Source organism: Lepidochelys kempii, chromosome 11, assembly GCF_965140285.1.
Source record: "Lepidochelys kempii isolate rLepKem1 chromosome 11, rLepKem1.hap1, whole genome shotgun sequence".
NCBI classification, from domain to species: Eukaryota; Metazoa; Chordata; order Testudines; family Cheloniidae; genus Lepidochelys; species Lepidochelys kempii.
Genome location: NC_136390.1, coordinates 34514430 through 34536107, shown reverse-complemented (window position 1 = coordinate 34536107; position 21678 = coordinate 34514430). Strand labels below are relative to the sequence as shown.

General features: G+C 38.6%; 1 protein-coding gene across 9 annotated transcripts in view; it reads left to right on the top strand.

The window, feature by feature from the left end:
* Positions 1-21678, top strand: part of KCNH7 (potassium voltage-gated channel subfamily H member 7) — a 343750-nt gene that overhangs the window by 288980 nt on the left and 33092 nt on the right. For 8 of the 9 annotated variants that reach the window (XM_073305646.1, XM_073305643.1, XM_078847950.1 and 5 more), the window contains 2 exons: positions 2654-2853; positions 19202-19454. In XM_073305646.1, the coding sequence (XP_073161747.1) occupies positions 2654-2853; positions 19202-19454 (453 nt within the window). The remainder of the gene's footprint in view (positions 1-2653; positions 2854-19201; positions 19455-21678) is intronic. The other variant, XM_073305637.1, reaches the window with a different exon arrangement.

Here is a 21678-nt window from a genome sequence, read left to right as displayed (position 1 = left end):
AGAGCCTGTCACCACCAACAAATTCTCCCGGAAATTCTCTGGTTCCCTCTTTCTAGCAGTTGCCTTACAGAGACCACATCATGCACTGAGTTATGTTTGATCATGTAATATTCTCATATTCCTTACTTCCTCCATTCTGAGCCAGCACACTCACCTACAGGGAATGTATTAGAGAGTTTGTATCAAATACAAGAAGAGGAGGACAAACATACACCTGGTGCTCTCACCACTTGGCAACAGAAAGCAGCAAGCAGTATAGAATTGGTCTCACTTTATTTCTTATGACCTTTTACTACTGTAAATAGTTGTGACAGTGCACATGAGAACCATTGAGTATGGCCAAATCCTCCTATCCTTACTCAATTCTTTATCAGAAAAAAATCCATTTTGTCTTCAGAGGAAACTTTGTGTGACAACAGTCTAAGAACAATAGTATTTAGTCTGATGGGAACACATGAAAAATACAGTACATGTTACGACAGGGTACTCAATTAAAACTCTCAGGAAAAAAAATTTCAAGTGAGGTCTCTTGGCTAAATGCTTTCATATACCGCAGAAATTAAATGCTGCTGTTTTTTTAAAATGAAACTGCCAAGGTTCAGTTTTCCTTTAAAAAGTCTACAACTAAAGAACTGTAGGAACAATAATAGCATGGCTGCTTTTACAAATATAATTATATGTGTATTTTCTGAATATATATGTAGATTTTAACACACGTAGCCCTTATAAAGTTAAGATAGGCAACAAGAATCATTTGAAGCCTAGATAGACTTCTGAAGGAGAAGAGCATGAAAAGATTGGACCATTTAATTTAGGAAAGGTGATATGATAAATATATAACAAAACGAACTATATAAAAAAGGTATACTGGGTTACTCCTATTTACATTTTTTCATAATGTACAAATAATGGAATAGTCAATGAAGTTGAAAAGCATTATATTTAGAGGTGATAAAGGAAATACTTTTGTTTTTACTGAACATAAAATTAATCTGTGGAATTCATTTCTACCACATATTGTTTAAAGTCTATAGTTTAATGAGATTAGACTTTTATATGGCACATGAAGTTATGTTAAAAACTATAAAAAACTATTCAGAAAGGATACAAGTGCTCCTCCATCAGGGCATAAGTCAAGCACTAACTGAGGGGGTTAGGAAGAGACTTCCCCACTGGATAAGTTGTTCCATGGTTGTCCAATACAGGTTTTCTTCCACCTTCCTCTGAAGTATTTGATACTTTACTAGAAGTGCTGTTGTAAGAGACAGAATACTGGGCCAGATGGACTATTGGTATGATTTGTATGGCAGTTCCTATGTTCCTCTGACTTGCTTTTCTGATCCATTAACCCACCATAGAGTCTCTGCTTCTGTTAATAACAACTGCTAAAGGAAAAATATGTAATGTTAAGGTATTCTTCACAAAAATTGAGACTTCATAGCAGCAGTAGCCAATGTCTTTAAAGACAGAACCACCTTTTTATGGAAAACTATTGTTTTAGTAGAGCTTATTTTTAAATCAGATTGAATTAGTTTAGGGATTGGTAGTCAAGGTGCAGCATTGAAATTCTCATTGAAGTTCTAGAGCTTTGATGTAACATTAAAGGAACTAACATCACGTTAGCTTTTCTCCCTTAGATGAAAGGCAGTGTCTTCTCTTTGTCTTTCCAGGAAAAAAAAATCAAAATGATTACTATAAACTGGTGGTGCTGTGTCTCTCATTTGGAAATTTAACAAAATCTATTGAGTTACCAAAAACAGGAATTTTAAGGAGTAGAAATCGAATGCACTAAAACCAGCCTTAGATCCTGATCCTGCAAAGGAGCCACCCACAGAGTCCTATTTATGTCAGTGGTGCTCTACATAGGCATGTGTCCTTATAAGCAAATTGCTTTACAGGATAAAGAGATGAGTTTGCAGTGAGTTATTGGAGCTATTTAACCTAAAGACACTTACATCTGATTCTATTTTTTATTTATGTCAGGAGCATGTGTCTGGAATGGCTCCAAACATTTATCATATTATTACAGATTTTAAAATACAAAATTGAGATTTGGCTACAAACAGCCAGCAGTCCATCCAGTCTCCGTTATTTCAACCTCTGTTATTTAAAACTCTGCATTATATGAAACTTGATCTTGTCCCCCTATAACATTTAATTAGATTGAACAAGAACCTGTTACTCAAACTAACCTCCCAATAGCCTTTAGATAATCACGGTCGCACTCTACTTCAGTTTTAGGCCCCAAGCCTGCAAAACCTCATGTGCCTGCTTACTTTTACCCACTGCAAGCAGTCCTGTTGAAGTCTATAGGCTGGTAAAGTTAAGCCACAGGTGCATAATCTTCACAGGATCAGAACTAAAAATCTTCAAAACCAAACATTGCAATCGTGTTTAGCTAATATTTGTAAAACTTCTTTCAGTGAATGTTCCTTCTGTGAAGTTTGCCATTAACATACTCAGACAATTAACAAGCTATGAATGTTTTTCTTACATCAGGCAATATCAAATCCAGTTTCTGTTTAAAAGACCAAAATGTTACTAGATCTGATCTGACCTGTTTTCCATACTAGTCTCTGCAGTAATAACAGCTGTGTTGTGTGCAGAATGTAGTGATATTAGCTAACTGTTGGTTTGTTTCTATCTAATCCAGCATTAATGTATGCGAGTATTTTTGGAAATGTATCTGCAATAATCCAAAGACTGTATTCGGGAACTGCACGGTATCACATGCAGATGCTGCGAGTAAAAGAGTTTATACGCTTTCATCAAATCCCCAACCCTTTGCGGCAGCGACTCGAGGAGTACTTCCAGCATGCGTGGACGTACACCAATGGCATTGACATGAATATGGTATGTAATTCTACTTTTGGAAACTAACATCACAAAGTCCTAGGGGTCTAGAATGAAACGATTCTCATAATTTTGGCAATGCTAGGTTATGTTTCTTTCTCGCAGGTTTACTTTTTGCCCTGGAGACAAGCCCAGGTTCCCAATCCATGTCATCACATGGTGTTGAAACAAGATGTCACATAGCAGTGTCCTGTTATAAAGTGCAATGTAGCATAGACCCATAAGACATCACTTTCCTCCTTTTGGAGAAACTGTATCAAGTCAGTAGACTCAATTCTTGCTATTCTCCACCACTTCTAATTTAGTTGTACATTAACCCTTCTCAAAATCTCAGTTTCACAGTCTTTGGATCATAGCACACCATCAGTTTTTACGTTGAGCAGCCCACTGAAACCCAAGGGAGTTCTGCATAAATATTTACAGCATGCTATGGCCACCTGAAAGTTTGGAGCAGCCCAGATTCCATTGTTAACATGGAGTTCCATGATTAACGTGGGAGGCAGCCAGTGGTGTGGCACAGATGGTGAGGAAAAGACAATGGCCAATATATTTTTTTTATGGTTAGTAATTGTGGTGAGTGCTTCACTTTTTGGGTGCCAGATTTGGGATGTTTTAAAGGTACCTGGTTTTCAGAGAATGGATGCTCAGCACCAAAGTTGGGCATCCAAAACCTGGCGCACTCCAAATCACTAGTCACTTTGAAAATCTTGCCAATAGTACTAAGTATTGAACTCCTAGTGTTGGTACACACGGCACAGGTTGGGAACCACTGCTGGGTGCTATGGGCTAAAAAAAAGAAAGTGGAGCAGGAGAGAGAATCTTAAGAACACTTGCTCCAAATGCAGCTTTTTCAGGATTACTTTTAAACATTCCCCTTGATCCAGGCACCTCAGTTTCACACCAGTGTAACTCAGTTGGAATATACAGCATTACACTTGCATAAAATCAGTACAGAGTGAGGCCCTTTTTCAGCATTGAATGACACAGCACTAGTACAGTGTAACATGTATTTTGGAGGTGGGGAAAGTGGATTAGTTGGCATCCCAAAAGAGAGGAGTTCTAATCAGAAAATAGCCTGAATAACAACTGCTCCCACCCACCAATCTCCATGTCTTTGCTGAAAGCCATCACAGAATTAACCATTCTGCAATTCAGTGTTTTTCTATTTTAGAAAGAAGTGCCAGGATCCAAGATCTATACTTTTTACCCTTGACACTTGATTATAGACACTGACAGAATACTGTAAATAAGTCTTATATCAAGCTACAGACTATGGCATGCTAAAAGGAAATAACATCATTAGCAGAAGTAGGCATCCACTTGCTCTGCTTTTTTTCCAAAAGACAGAAATCTCCTTTCTGAGAAGTTGAATCACTCATGTTCAAGCCATCAATGGCATAATACAAGCTCAGATAACTTCCTAAGGTATTCTAAGACTGATAGATCTGAGACCTTGCCTAGCTTTCTAAATGGTTGGAAGGAAAAGAATCTCCACAAGTTTCAGTACGTGTAAATAGAAATTAAACCCTTACTAGTGTTGCCTTAAATATAAAATCTTCCAGAGGGGTGGTTGTTTCTCTGTGAATAAATTGGAAGAGTGCACACCTTATGTCAGTAGATAAGGGCAATGATTTGATAAGGCATTTAGGGCTCAATCACTGACAGCTTGACTTCTTGGTTACTGTTACATAAAAGCAGATTTTATGGGCAACAACCTATAATCAATCCCCCATTGCCCACACGCACACACTCAGACACACTTCCACAGGCATTGCTGCACCTCAGGGGAGAATTCATACCCCAGAACAGGACAGGTGGTGTTTGAACAAGCCTCTCTGAGGTTAAACTAGTGGAAAGGCAGCATCAGAGCTTGATCATATATGTTACTGAATGGCCCTAACTCTCACTGAAGTCAGTGGGGTTTGAGATGCTCACTATTGTGCTGAATCCAGCCCTTGAGTTGGAGTAGGTCTGACTCTAGTCCATCACAGTACTTCTGAAGATATTAAATAGCAGGAGTGCACCTTAAAAGGAACTCATTCACCTTTGATTACTGGATGTGACTGGATGTGAAACAGTACCCACAAATTGGATGTTGTCTGGTTAAACTTTTGCATAATACAGAAATCGGTGTGTTGGGAGTTGTCTTGGATTTGTCATTTATGTGAAATACAAATTAAATGGATTAAACAGCCCCACCTACATCAATATGATTGTGAGGCAGTATGAAGGTTTTGTTTTAAATAAAATATGAAACAATAACAGTCCAGATTAGTGGCTTGTTTGTTATGTTTTATTTCTTACTCTCTCATGCTATTCTCTCTCTCAAGTCTGACAATCATTTAATTTACTTTTAATGTATGTTTGTTTGAATAAATTACACATCAATTCAAGGTTGATATGCCAGTTGTCTGATTTATGTTGTACTTATGAAAGATTTATCTCTTTCCTGTCTGCTTCATTCCTAAATACATGGAATAACACCATCCACTGGTAAGAGCAGGAGGTATTTGTATCAAATTTAATTCCAGTGTAAAGTGTGGAGAATATCCATGTTATCTGTTGGGTTTAGAGCTTGTTTAATGTTTTCTATTTTTAGTTGTAACCTTTTTGCATGATGAGCTGGTAGATAACAAAGAGAAAGGCACCTAAATTGAATCAGAAGTGGGGCAAAACAAATAAAACTGCTTGATGTTGCCACATTTATTAGACAGTTTTATCCCACAACTCTAATCAAACTTCTCTGTTGAAAAAAGATCATATGCATATGATATTCATTAGATAGTTGCTCTGTAGAAATGTCACACTCTGATAAACTTGCCATGCTGATCATTCTCCATTTTCCTTTTATGTGAATGCTTTTAGTTCAAACCCCATATGCATGTTAGCAGCAAGTACTGACAAAGTTTTCCAGCTCTAAACCATGACCATATGCAATGGACTGGCATGTGGTTTTGAGAGTTTGAACTTGCATGAAATCTCTGTATTTACATCCACAGGGACCAATTCTGTCCTCAGGCAAGTGTGTGTGAATCCTGCCAACTTCAACTGGAGTTCTGTGTGAATATCTAAAGGCAGAATTTGATCCTGTCTCTTTTCCCTCTCTCCCGCCCCTTCCCCCGTTCCATCACTGAAATCTGAGTAAAAATAAAGTCTAAAATGATTTTCCTTCTTTGAAACATGAAATTTATGTATATGATATAAATAACTAATATGAATATTGTTTCAAAAATGCTTTTACATGTCAGCACTAATAATTTAAGAATTCAGGGAAAACAAATTAACTTTTCACCTAAGAAATAATACTGTACTTAGATAAAAACCACTTGCTTTCTTTAAAAAAAAATCCTGCAATTTTTTACTGAAAATAAGGAGATATTTCATGTTCATGTTAGATGACTGAACATAGAAGTAACCTTCAAGCTCTGGTGGTGAAAGATGCTGAGAACATGATTCATTTGTTCCTCTCTGCTTCACTTCTACGTCTCTTTGATTTTGATGCATTGCATAATGTATTTTGATAAAACAGTTGTACTGATAATATAATTTTGCATGGATTGGATAAACAGTATTTAGGATTTACTTTAATCTGGATCAAATTATTGAGTCTACAGAATAGGCATAATTTGAATCATGCTGTTGTTTTATTCACTGGCAAAGTTAGTTACAAAAGATGATTTATGATGAAAGCTCCTGCCAGTCCCTGAGATTCAAAGGGATTGTTTCATTATGTTCTAGAATTTTTCAGACTATCCTGTTCTGTTTTTCTTGTATTCTTTTCTCCTTATGTTTTCCACTTCCTTCCAATATTATCAGTCCAGTACCTACTGATAACAGCATGACTGTACTTCTCCTTATAGAAAGAAGCAATATTTAATATCCGAAGATCCTTTTTTCAATTATTCATGTGTTTCTTCTAACCCTCACTTTCCCATGGATTTTTCTGTGCATCACGATAGATGTATTGGTTTATTTTACCTAAAAGAAAGTCCAGAATAAGTGGACCATGCTCTGGGAAGGGTTTGCCCAAACATGTATTTTAATTAAAATTTCAGATATAGACTGGAGGAAGTTTTACTTTTTATTTTCGGATTTAATACTATAAAAGGGGATAACAGGTCATCATTTCTTCCAATATACATTTTAGGCCCTTCTCCTGCAAGTACTATGAATATGCTTAATTTTGACACATGTGACTAGTCTCATTGGCTGCAATGGTGCTAGTTGTGTGCGTAAAGAAAAGCACATGCCTAATTATATGCAGGATAAGGGCCATAAATGGTACTGTATCAAAAAGGCAGCTTTCACCAGCTGGTAGTGCACGGAGATTTCTCAGTTTTATATTGTGTGGTACAACTGTTTCAACACAGCCTACATTTGCTTATCCTCCTGATACAATCACTTCTCAAGCCCAAAGTGATGCTACCATCATGTGCTGTCTATGTACATTCCAGAAAGATAAGAGAACAATTCACATTTCACAAGCCAAAGTGAGGTTAACTTAACTCCATCCTGACCAGAGCCATTAACTACACTGATTTCTCTATCACATCTGAACTGTACCCAAATTGCAAGAGTATGGATCATTAACCCGTAAATGAATTGGCTGAGATTAGAACTGAGTGGCAATTTTCCAACAGAGAGGTTTTTTTCTGAAAATGCCCATTTGTTGAAACTGAAACTTTTTGCAGGAACATGCCAGCTGCAACAGAAACTTTTGATGCATAATGGGAAATTTTCTGAAAAATCTCAAAAAATAAAAATTAAAAAAAATTCAGGACAGTTTCCTACTCAGTTTTACTTGAGAGAGACAAAACATACCTCAAATATGAATAGACTGGGAACTGGGAAGTTGTTTTTCCCTTGTCTATTGTAATATTGGCTAATGACCAAAAATCTACAACTAATCGAGAGATCCAACAGAAGAGACTTATAAGGCTTGAGCATATGAATAAACTAATCTTCTATCAATAGTTCATTGCATTGTTTCGTGGGCTAAAGTCTCACAAACAGGATAATTACTAATCTTTCTACCACTGATTGCCTTCATTCCATAATGAAGACAGGATATGACTCACCACGGAACTGACCATGAAGTAAAAAAATGAGATGGTCAGCCACATTCTACAACAGTTGACGTTTCCAAGAGGTTTTCAGGAGTGAACATTTCAGTGATCCATTATGAAGCTCACAGAGACATGAGGAGGTCTTGTGGTTAAGGCACTGGGCTGGAACTCAGGAGATATAGCTTCTGTTCCTGGCTCTCCCATGTATGACGTTGGGCAAGTCATTAACATCTCTTTGTCTTATCTGCCACTGGGACAAGGATAAAATCATACTTCCCTACCTCACAGGAGTGTTGTAAGGCAAAAAGAATTGTCTGAACGATTTCAGAGTGATGAAGTCCATATACATACTTAGATAGACAGAGATAATCGGAACAAAATCTGCATTCAAAAGAACAGGTCACAGCCTGAAGCCTGGCCTTTCACTCTGCCCATCCTAGAAAAGAGACCGCCTACATTGTCCTATCCCTGGAAACCTCATGGACCTTGTCAGCTTCCTAATTTTTATAGTAGTAAAAATTATTCTCTCCTTGAATTAGGGGGCAATGACCTAATAAAACATTCAGACCACTTCCTGTCCACAACACTTAGGCTTCCAAACACTGCCTACCACCACCCAGTTCACCATAGCTCTCAGATAAACTCACAAAGTTAATAAGGAAGCTGGCATGTGGATGGAGAATTCCAGAAAAAGTATTTCACACAAACCTGTGCGTAAGTGCTGATTGAAACCAAAAGTTTCTACTTCTCCATGATGATAGCAATCAGCAAATCTCATCCCAAGGGGAATCACTTGAAAACCCAGATTGCCTCCTCTGACTGCTATCTGTTTTAAGGAACTCTTTCATATTGTGCCAAAATCATGTGACTCCAAAACAGTTTTTTAGGCACAGAGAGGAAGAATCTTGTATTTCCAGCCATTGCGATAGAAATGTGCCTAATCCTATACATAGGGGCACTAGATGCACTGAAAGGATTTTGTGCCTCTGCCTAAGACCTTGCCCCTTGTCCTTTTTAACTGGTCAAAGCCATGTGAAATGCCCTGGCCCACTGCTCACAGAAACCGTTAACTCTTCCTAGAGATGGAACTTGGCCTGGTGTCCTAATATCCTGAAACATGCTCTAAATGGCATGTTCTCAAAAAAACTAAAACTCAGACATCACTGACATAGCTTAACTATTGTATAGTCTAGAACCTCTTCTCTCTGGTAAGGTTTTTATGTAAGTAATTGCAAAGAGCCTTTAGTAGCACCTGGCCTTCAGTGATAGTCTAGATTCCTCCAGTCAGGCTTCAGGCTGGTTCCTGTCAGACAGCCAAAACTGATGGAAGATCTCCTTATGATGAACAGTGGCAAAACAATGATGCTGAAACTTCTAGAATTGTCAGCCATTCTGGATACTATCAATCACAAGATATTGCTTGACCCTGTCTGCCATAGTTTAAAAGCATCCCATTGATTCCCATTATCTATTCTTTTTTCTTCTCATAGATCCTGAGAGTCAGCTGTTTCTCTCCTCCCTGTGAACTTTGCCAATATTCTCCCAGAGGGTGTAATGGTTAGGTACCTGATACAGAACATAAAATAGAATCTTTTGATTGACTTCATTGTGTTTTGGATCAGGCCTATGATGAGATGACAAGAGGGGTACATTGCTAGTAATTGCACATAGCTCTGTCACCTTTTTATTCATCTTAGAAAGTATGGCCTCCCTGATATCCTACCACATAAAGTAAATTGGAGTAAAGAACAGCTGGCTTTAACTGAACCCAGGAAAGACCAAAGAAATGATAGTTAGAAGAAAGAATCTCTAGATCTATCTGAGGGCTCTAGATATCTTTTTAGTTGCTTTACCAAAACCATCTCAATTTCTTTCCATAAAAACTGGAGATTACAGACAGAATATTAACTAGTGAGATTGCTAGCCATAAATCACCCATCTGCCGCCAGGTCTTTCTAAAAGGAGGAATTAACAATCTTCTCCAATTATAGACAAAGTGTTTCCTCACTGGACTTCTCAAAAAGAAGAGATACATATAAGTCCAACTCATAGGTTGCAGCCTGAAGCTCCTTAAGTGTCTACAGAATGTAAATCTTGAAACATTGTTACATGCCCCAAAGACTTATCTCTTACAGTCATATAGATAGGTTTAAAAACTGCCTTCTTCACCGTAGATGTAAGAAAATATGGTGGAAAAATATAAAATATCTTTTTCCATTCTGCACATCGCTCTGATCTATAATAAACTGGCTAAAAACCCAGCCAAGTATATTGTGTTAACTTTAAAAGTTAGGTTGACATAGGCTGGAATAGCTATAACATAGCTAACTCCCAGGGGGGAGACAGCTATGTTGATAGAGGAATGTTTCGGTTGATGTAACTGCCATTATCAGGGAAGGGTATTCCTACACCAATGGAAAAAAAATTTTCCATTGGTGTAGATTGCATCTACACACTAAAGGGTTATGTCAGAATAGCTATGATGTTGTAGCTTTGCATAGTGTAGACATATGCTGAGGCATGTACCTCAGTATTAGATAAGTTTCAGAGTAACAGCGTGTTAGTCTGTCTTTGCAAAAAGAAAAGGAGTACTTGTGGCACCTTAGAGACTAACCAATTTATTTGAGCATGAGCTTTTGTGAGCTACAGCTCATCCGATGAAGTGAGCTGTAGCTCACGAAAGCTCATGCTCAAATAAATTGGTTAGTCTCTAAGGTGCCACAAGTACTCCTTTAGTATTAGGTTAGTTAAGGAAAAGCATGTAGAGATTCCCTCAGCAAACACTCAAAGGGCTTTTAATTCTACATTTATTGAAATCAATGGAAAAAATCCCATTGATTTAAATGGTGCAGGATTAAGTCCATAATGCATATATGTTCTCTTACATGCCTACACTTATCCCTGCCTCTTTGATTATTGGTTTGGTATGTCTTCATTCATAAACAGGTCTGACTCTCTCTTCAGGGGAGGGATGCCAGGCAAAAATGAGTTTGGGGTGAGGAGTCGTCCTAACATAGTTAGTGTGATCTCTTCTGCAGAAAGTCCACTCTGAGTGTCAAGTGCATGCTGCTTTATGGTTGATCATGTCAGTATCAAAAGAGACAATTTGAACCATTGGACGAGAGACACACAGTACAAGGAGCACCACTGACTGCCACTAGGACCAGTGTATTGCAACATGTACTGCTTGCGGAATCAAAATATATGTAAGAAAAAGGATATCACATCCCTCAAAGATTTCCTTCCAAAGGCAAGCCTATGCCTGACAGAAAGAAAAACTGAATTTCCAATGAGTGTGAAAGCACTACCACTGAATATGAAACACAAATCATGTACCACACCTGTCCCAATGAACATGCAATATGTAAAAGCAATGTAGCTTGAAATGGTCAGCAAAAATACATGGAATGTGGCATTTTGGGGCAAGTAGAGTGAAGATAAAAACAAAGAAACAAAACACATTGCATCTGCTGGTTCTGTACAACACCTCAACCGTTAGATATAATCAAAGATAACCCAGTACAATTCTTCTGTTTCCTGCCGGCCCAGTCAGCTCACAAATAAAGGTTGAAAAATAATGCAAGTTGTTTCAAATCACATGAGTCAAAACATATTAATAAAAGGCCTGTTAGCATGGTGCAAAAAAAGCTGTAAGGCTAGCCCATGCAAGTGTTTCTTCATGATTGCTCATTTATAGAGGATTTACTGTGCAATAATCCTGACCAACCTGGAAAGGAGACTCAGTTAAGGGATGCAAAAGATACTGTGAAACAGTGGTTACCTTGAAATATTCATCATTAACTACACAGTAGTCTTTGACTTTACTGATGTATTTGTGGGTTTTTCATGAGTATCATCCCACCAATAAAGCAATAATGGAAATAACTGCTGTAGCAGTACCCTGATTTGCACCTATTGGAGTACTTCCCTAGTATCTTGTCAGGGACAGAAGTTGATGGCATATCAAAAAACTGTTCAGTAGTTCAACAGAAAATGCAAAACCCACATGGCTCATCATGTACATTATTATTGTCTCAGACAGTAAACACGGGCCACTTTTCCTAATTATTAATTGTATCTATCAGTAGCAAGCATAAAAATAAGATGGTTGCCTGAAGTTAAACCTCATAGATATTAAGCTTTCGTGGGTGTATACCCACTTCATTGGATGCATGTAGTGGAAATTTCCAGAGGCAGGTATAAATATGCAAGCAAGAATCAGGCTAGGGCTAACGAGGTTAGCTCAATCAGGGAGAGCTGAGGTGTGAACACCAAGGGAGGGGAAACTGCTTTTGCAGTTGGCTAGCCAGTCACAGTCTTTCTTTAATCCTGAGCTAATGGTGTCAAATTTGCAAATGAACTGAAGCTCAGCAGTTTCTCTTTGAAGTCTGGTCCTGAAGTTTTTTTGCTGCAGGATGGCTACCTATAAATCTGCTATTGTGTGTCCATTGAAGTGTTCTCCTACAGGTTTTTGTATATTGCCATTCCTAATATCTGATTTGTGTCCATTTATCCTTTTACATAGGGACTGTCCAGTTTGGCAAATGTACATAGCAGACTGGCATTGCTGTTACATGATGGCATATATTATATTGGTGAACGTGCAGGTGAATGAACTGGTGATGGTATGGCTGATCTGGTTAGGTCCTGTGATGGTGTCGCTGGTGTAGATATGTGGGCAGAGTTGGCATTGAGGTTTGTTGCAAGGATTGGTTCCTGAGTTAGAGTTACTATGGTGCGGTGTGTAGTTGCTGGTGAGAATATGCTTCAGGTTGGCGGGTTGTCTGTGGGTGAGGACTGGCCTGCCTCCCAAGGCCTATGAAAGTGAGGGATCATTGTCCAGGATGGGTTGTAGATCACTGATGATGCATTGGAGAGGTTTTAGCTGAGGACTGTATGTGATGGCCAGTGGAGTTCTGATGGTTTCTTTCTTGGGCTTGTCTCGCAGCAGGAGGCTTCTGGGTACACATCTGGCTCTGTTGATCTGTTTCCTTATTTCCTCGTGCGGGTATCGTAGTTTTGAGAATGCTTGGTTAAGATCTTGTAGGTGTTGGTCTCTGTCTGAGGGGTTGGAGCAAATGCTGTTGTACCTCAGCATTTGGCTGTAGACAATGAATCGTGTGGTGTGTCCAGGATGGAAGCTGGAGGCATGAAGGTAGGCATAGCAGTCGGTGGGTTTTCGGTATAGGGTGGTGTTAACGTGACCGTCACTTATTTGCACCGTGGTGTCTAGGAAGTGGACCTCCTGTGTAGATTGGTCCAGGCTGAGGTTGACGGTGGGGTGGAAGCTGTTGAAACTGTGGTGGAATTCTTCCAGGGTTTCCTTCCCATGGGTCCAGATGATGAAAATGTCATCAATGTAGAATAGGTAGAGAAGGGGCATGAGTGGACAAGAGCTGAGGAAGCGTTGCTCCAGGTCAGCCATAAAAACGTTGGCATATTTTGGGGCCATGTGGGTGCCCATAGTGGTGCCACTGACCTGGAAGTATATATTGTCACCAAATTTGAAATAATTGTGCGTGAGGATAAAGTCACAGAGCTCAGCAACCAGTTGTGCTGTGGCGTCATCAGGGATACTGTTCCTGACAGCTTGTATTCCATCTGTGTGTGGGATGTTTGTGTAGAGAGCCTCTACATTCATGGTGGCTAGGATGGTGTTTTCTGGAAGATCACCAATACATTGTAGTTTTCTCAGGAAATCAGTGGTGTCATGGAGATAGCTGGGAGTGCTGGTGGCATAGGGTCTAAGTAGAGAGTCCGCATATCCGGAAAGTCCTTCAGTGAGAGTGCCAATGCCCAAGATGATGGGGCATCCAGGATTTCCGGGTTTGTGGATCTTGGGTAGTAGATAGAATAACCCAGTCAGGGTTCTAAGGGTATGTTGATTTGTTCCTGTGTTAGTGTAGGAAGTGTCCTGAGTAGATGGAGCAGTTTCTTAGTGTATTCCTAAGTGGGATCTGAGGAAAGTGGCCTGTAGAATTTAGTATTGGAGAGTTGTCTGGCAGCCTCCTTTTGGTAGTCAGACCTGTTCATGATGACAACAGCACCTCCTTTATCAGCCTCTTTGATTATAATGTCAGGGTTGTTTCTGAGGCTGTGGATGGCATTGCGTTCTGCACGACTTAGGTTATGAGGGAAGCTATATTGTTTTTCCACAATTTCTGCCTGTGCACATCGGTGGAAGCATTCTATGTATAGGTCTAGACTGTCATTTCGACCCTCAGGAGGAGTCCATGTGGAGTTCATCTGTGTATCAGTGCGTTGTTCAGTGTTATCTTGAAAGTATTCTTTGAGTTGGAGATGGCGAAAGTAGGCTTCCAGGTTACCGCAGAACTGTATCATGTTGGGGGCGGGGGGGCAAAAAGAATGTCCCCGAGATAGGACAGACTCTTCTGCAAGGCTGACTGTGTAGCTGGATAGATTGACCATATTGCTGAGTGAGTTAGGGGTACCACTGTTGTGGCCCCATGTGGCAGGTAGGATTTTAGACAGCTTACAGTCCTTTTTCCTTTGTAGAGAGGTGAAGTGTGTAACGTAGATCTCCTGTCTTATTTTAGTATAATCCGTTTGTATGGAAGGTTGGTTATTTATGAGAGTCTCCAGGTTGGAGAACTCTTTTTTGATGCTTATCAGGTGGTTCTTCAGTTTCTTTGATAGTATATAGCATAATCTCTCACTATGGTCTGTGCAGAATGTAGATAGCAATGGATTTTTCACCTTTAGTCCATTTGGTATGATGTCCATCTGTTTGCATTTGGAAAGGAAGATATCATCTGTCTGTACTTGTGCAAGTTTCTTCATACACTATGAATAAAGTGTATTTATTCACTGATAAAGCAGGTGCTGTTGTCTTGCTTGCATATTTATACCTGCCTCTGGAAATTTCCACTACATGCATCTGGCAAAGTGGATATTCACCCACGAAAGCTTATGCTCCAATATGTCTGTTAGTCTATAAGGTGCCACAGAAGTCTTTGCCGCTTTTACAGATCCAGACTAACATGGCTACTCCTCTGATACTCATAGATATTGCTCATTCTACTGTCATAAATCCTTGTGAATCAAGATACAGGTGAGGTTGGCATCCAATAGAACATTCTTGGAAAAGCTTTCAATACCAGTCATCTCAGGGTATGTCTACCCTGCCATTAGACACCTGCGGCTGGCTTGTGCCAGCTGATGTGGGCCAATGGGCTGTTTAATTGCAGTATAGGTGTTTGAGCTTGGGCTGGAGCCCAACCTTTGGGACATAGCTTGAATGTTTACACCGCAATTAAACAGCCTCTTAGCCCAAGCCCCATGAGCCTGAGTCAGCTGGCAATGGCCAGCCATGGGTTTCTAACTGCAGTGTAGACATACCCACAGTAAGTTATGTGGCAAGAATTCCTCACCTCATCCAAAGGACTAATCTTCTAGCCAATTTGAATAATAGAAATACTTTCCTTTCTAGGTTGCTCCTGATCATGACTCACAGCTTGGTGTAGAGAATCCTCCCCTGTGTTTGAGTTTAACTTTTCTCACTGAGGATGCCAAATAAGATCAGTCAAACATTATATGCCATACACTGGGTTGCAAAGATGAGGAATGAGTTTGTGCCCCATGGCTGCCAAAGAACAGAGCTAAAACCAGTAGTAAAGAAGTATGATAGCATTGTGGGGAGAGCGGAGTCTCCTGAATTACACTCAAGTACCATGGTGGGGAAGCCCCTAGAGGTTCAGTTGCAAAAAACATGAAAATCTGTGTTTTTGCTGAACAGAGCCCAGTGGGAAGAGATTACTGAGGTGTCAGAGTGTGGAGGTAGAAACATGAAGGGGAAGAATGGAGAAACTAAAACACACACATTTAAAAATCTTCTCTTGATAGACCCCCCACAACGTGACTATCACAAAATCTGTCACTTAGAATGATGCTGTTTTGAAAGCAGTTCCTATATATGTTGCACTCAGTGTTGTCAATTTTCATAATTTCATCACAGGTCTCACAATTGTTAGTGGTTTTCTTAAAGCTCCAGCTTCTCAAGTCAGATAGCTACAAAGTGAATCTCAGGTTTTATTTTTTAGAGAGTAAGTTTTTACTACTCCTAGTCACAGAGAAACTTGTAAATGTTACCAGAGTATACTTAATGGCCTAGAAACTAGATGATAAAAGAACCCCCTATTTAAAAAAAAACACATAATTTTTGAAGACCTAACTCCTGATTATTGAACACTTTGGGTTGGCAATTCTGGGTACTCTATAAATATTAAGGCCTGGTTTCCCAATTCACCAATCTAATAGGAGTTGTAACTCCATTAATCTGAATACAGTTATTCTGGATTTACAGTGGTGTGAGATCAGAATCGCTCTTCTTTTTTTTTTTTTTTAACATCTTGGTAAAATTGCTGAACCAAATATTTTCATAAAGACCAGCATGGATTAGAAAAGAATACATAAATTTTATGGCAGACTGACCAAATAATCTAAAACACACAATTTGCTAATATTTAAAATATGATCAAGTATAATAAAAGTGGTGAGGCAATTCTGCTCTTAGAAGTACTGTATATACCAATGTTCTAACGAATTTTAACTCTTCTGAAGTCAAAAATTTAGGCTGTGATTTTTCAAAACTGCCAAAAAGCACCCAACTCCCATCACAATTAAATGGACTTTGGGTGCCCATTTTCCTTAGGGACCGTTGAAAATCATAGCTTCAAATCATAAATGCTTTTAATACCTGATGTACAGTATTTATGGTATTTTAGGGTATAATCTCTCTCAGGCAGGGCCTATCTCCTCATACATGTTTGTACAGTGCCTAGTACATTTTGGGTGCTATTGAAATATGAATACAGCAACTAACAAATATTAGGCAATGGTTTATAACATCTTCATAGTCAGAACAAATTAATGACCTTTATACTTGTTTCTCCAAATAAACCAAAAATGTGCAGAAATATTAACTAACCCAACAAACATGCTCTGCATAGCTTTTGTTTAATAGTAAAGTAAAATTCTTTGTTAAATAATACAAATAAAAACTGAAGTGAATCTGATTCATGTTAAGACTGTTCTTCTGTGTGTCTAACAACACAAAAACATTTCACTTTTAGCACACCTGAATTGAAAATAGGTTGGTATTTCATGTCATTTAACATTTGGGCTCTTCTAAATTGTATTAAAATGGGAGCATAACAAAAAGAGAGAGTGAGAGATTAAAAATTAAACACTTCAAAATATTAAGTTCTTTTCTTCAGTCACATGAACAGATCAAAGTAATTTAAAAGCAAATATTTCCAACTTTTCATCCCCCAGACTTTGATCTAAGATGTTTAGATATCAGTTTTGCTGTATTATTCAGAACATGATAAATTTTGTAAATGATAGTAACTTGTTAATATGTTTGGAAACAACCATATTAAAATAAATAGAACCAATTGTACTTTAAGCAATATCTGGTAATATGTGGTTAGACATTGGTAACAGAGTGGTGAAATTGGAGCTTTTCCTTTTTTATTTTTTTGTTTTCCTTTGCTTCTTGTTGAATTCTGGCTTCTTTGAAGATGTATAGACTGGTGTGATAGTGTCCAAAGGCCATAAATTGTTAAACTATTTGTATAAATGTGTGTTATAACATTGTGTTTTCTGTTATTTCACAGTAGAAGCTGTATTGATTTCTGTTAGCAATCATAGAAATATTTCAAAAGCAATTAAAGGTACTAATGTTTCATTTGTAAATCATAGCTTGGCTTCGGTGGACAAATAGCCTCATGTCAGAAATGTACACATTCCTCTTCTCTGTTAACAAGGCGAGAGATAGCAGTTAAGAACCTATTTATGCAATAGGAATGACTGCACAGACCTTTATTGTGCTGAAATAAGAAAATATACAGTGAGGACTGAATACTGTTATGACAGGAATTATTTTAAATTGCATTCTCTACAGAAATACCCATTGATATTACTTATGTGCGTGCGTACACACTGTAAAAGAAAAAGTCATAGATCAATAGACTGTGTTAATAGCAGGAAGGCAAATCCTGTTCATATTACTCATATGATTAGTCCCATTGTGTCGAATTCAGATATGCATATGCAACTCCCCTTGAAATCAAAGAAAACTGTGTAATAAAAGAAAATTTGGCCCATTAACTTTAATGGGACTCTCTGCATAAGTGAAAAACAAGCAGGATGTGGCCTACGAAGTGGACAATGCCTAGTAACTTATGTGTAAGTCCAGTTTCTGAATACAATGAGTTTACTCAATGGGTGGGCATTGTTTCCATTGAAATGAATAGTAAAATTTCCATTACCTTCAGAGAAAACAAAGGTTAATGCTGAACAATTTAGCAAATCTCTCGCCCAAAATGACCAAGTTGTAAGCAGAATCCTTGTCTTCATTCCATGAACAAAATTAACAGTGTCTCTTTGGGGAATCCCGCAGTTCTAGGTAAATTCCAGTGAACCTGAATAACAGATGAGCAAATACCTGCAGCTTATGGGCCAGATCCTCAGCTTGTGTAAATCTGGCTTGAATGGAGTACACAAGCCATTTGCCTACTGAGGATCTGGGCTATACATTTCTAAATTAAATATATTTAGCAACACTTATCAATTTAAATTTTCACAGTTGTGCAAAATTATAGCTTTTAATCATTTTTTCTATTTTTATCTATTTAAATTTTCAGTTGTGGGAAATGATGGGGGTCAGACAATAATTGTTGTAGACCCCGAGAGTCAAAAAGTTAAAGCCTTGTAATCATTAAAACACAAATAGCCAACATCACAGGTCAAGTTATACAAAGTAAGTGCGCTTAAACCAAACTCTAAGTTCTCAAGCAGCATTTTTCTTACTTCACCTACTTGTAAATTTTGATTATTATCGATGGAAATATTTTTGTCAGAGTGTGTATGGTAAAATCGACATTTACTGACCGTTACCTATAAAAATCTAATCCTTCCAAATTTAGTTATATCTTGTCATTATCCTGTTGCAATTTAGTCACACGTACTGATCATATTTCCTGTAATGCAAGAAATAAAAAATGTGTGTGAGCACTACACTTTCAAGAGACCCTACTAGCATTCAAATTAAATTAATATAGAGAACAGCCATTTGATCCCATATTTTGATCAAACTAAATGTTCATTAACCTGGATGAATTGAAAATATTCTGAACAGCCTTGCTACCCACCACTATTTTTATGTCAATGCATTCATACTGGGAACAAAGAAAACATTACAAGTTATTTAAAATTATTTGCATAGTATTGATGTGAAATGCTTTCATTTTTCTCTTCAGGTCCTAAAGGGGTTTCCAGAATGCTTACAAGCTGACATTTGTCTACACCTCAACCAAAACTTGCTTCAGAACTGCAAAGCTTTCCAGGGGGCCAGTAAAGGTTGTCTCCGAGCTTTAGCTATGAAGTTTAAGACAACCCATGCTCCTCCTGGTGACACCTTAGTCCACTGTGGTGACGTTCTCACAGCTCTTTACTTCCTGTCAAGAGGCTCCATAGAAATCCTCAAGAATGACATAGTTGTAGCCATTCTTGGTATGTATTTGCAAACTAAGGAGATGGAATGTCATCTTTCTGCTAGCACATACTATAGAACAGCAGACTGAAAAAGTCCATTGCCATATTTGGTGCATGCACCCTGTGAATGACTGTCACTTTAATTTAAAATCAAGCTTCTTTATGACTAATTTAGCAGCAGCACCTACATAATATCCTCACCCCATGGTCAGGAAGGGGGCCTGTCCGTATCACAAGTAACTTTGCTGTACAGGGGAAGGGGTAGGATCTGGAGAGTCCATGCAGGGAGTAGAGAATCCCTGTGCATCAAAGAGCCCAGCTGCATGTGCATTTAGAATTTTCCCCAATCAACTCCAACATAAATACCTGCCTAAGTTAAAATTATGTGAAACGGCATTAAGGTACGCACTTCCCCCTCCTGTGAGTCAGTCCTATGGCACTGGCTGGTGACAGAATCCTTAGAGGTGAGGTTACAATTGGAGCTGGGTGAACAATGGATTTTTCCATGCACTGGCAATTCCAAAAAATTGGGAGGAAAAATTTTCACATCAAAACAAAAACAAAATTTTGAAAAATTGAAAAGTAAAAAAAAATCATTTTGAGTCCAACAAAATGTTTCATTTCAATTTTGATCATGTTAAACATTTTTGACTGGTTTTTTTAACCGAATTAAAGGAAATGTTGAACCAAAAAGTCATTTGAACTTTAAAAGTGAAGTTTTTCATTTAGAAAATGTTGAAATTAAATGTTTTGATTTTTTGGAATTGGAGGGGAGGGGTCAACTGAAGCAATTTTTACAGGAATTCATGAAATGTTTTGGTGTTGCCAAATCTGCATTTTTCACCAAAAATAGTTGCATGCAAAAAATGTCACCTATCTTTAATTACAATGGAGTTGTGTTGAACTGAGTCAATAGAAGTTTTGTCATCTACTTCACTGGGAGCAGGATAGAAAACACAGAGGGGAGAGAGAGGCTACTGCAGAGACAAATGACCTCCCTGTATTACCTGAGAGCCGCAGAGGTTTTGTGGCATAACAGACTCCTACTCTTATTGCAAACCCTATCCCTCTGGAAGGAATAATGCCAGGGAAACTGGAGGGAGAACCATGTGGAGCTTCCAGAACACCTTGGAGTAGATTGAACAATCTATCCCATGGAGACCATCTTAAAATATGTGAAAATAATTGTAGTCCTCAGTCAAGAAAAAATGAGGGAATTATTTTTATTTTATTGGCTCTTGTGCTATGCTTGATTGCTGCTGCATTGTTCTGCAACAGTTTGTGACAGCAAGAATATAAACACATAGGAGAGTACAAATCAACAATAAAATGATATTGGTCAGAATAATGGGCTGGTTTAAATTAGCCTGCATGAAATTAGCCTGCAATAAAACCTCTTTGAAAAAGAACAAAGATAAACAACATTTTGCCAAAAACATCTGCCTCCTGCAGAAAAGCACACAGGAGGGAAAATTAACATGGAAAACTCTTGTTGATGCATCCTTCCCTCCACTGGGACAGGTTTGCAGCCACACACAAGTAGCATGGCCAAAGCCCTCTGCAGTGTGCATATGTCCCCAAATCCTCAAAGAAACCCATAGATGTGAGGGGGATCTGAACAGACAGTCCGTCCCTCCTTGTTTCTCCCCAAATCCCCTCCTTTTGGCAGCATTTTCATTCGGGAGCCAAGCCATGTTATCACTACTGATCTGATTGCAGTAGCACACTAAAGCCCTTTCTGAGAGGGAGATAATGCAGCTCAGCATTATAATGGAAAATCCAATTGTCCTGGAGAGTATAATGCTACGTGGTTGGGCTGCTCCCAGTTCCTCCATCTCTGGACTGCCATTCCCCCCAGATTTGCAGAATTCCAACCATGCAGTATATGCAGGGGGGAGCTTTTTAGCCTTGTTGGTTGAGGGGGGGCAAGGTTAGTATGATGGTTCATAGGTATTGCTACCTCTTTCCAGGTTTGCAGGCCGGAGCTGACAGGTGTTTGTGATCATTTTTGTCCCCTTTGTGCCTTGCAGAAGAAGGGATTATAGGGCAGAAACAAAGGTCAACATTTCCTAAGTGGCCACTGATTCACTGAATTTGGGTACCCAACTTCAAACACTCTGGGCCCTATTTTCAGAGGAACTGCGCATCTACATCTTTGTTTTGAAGTATGGAGCTATGGGCGCTCAGCACTTCTGATAACAAGGTACAAAGTGTCTCAAGATGGGCACCCAAAATCGAAGTT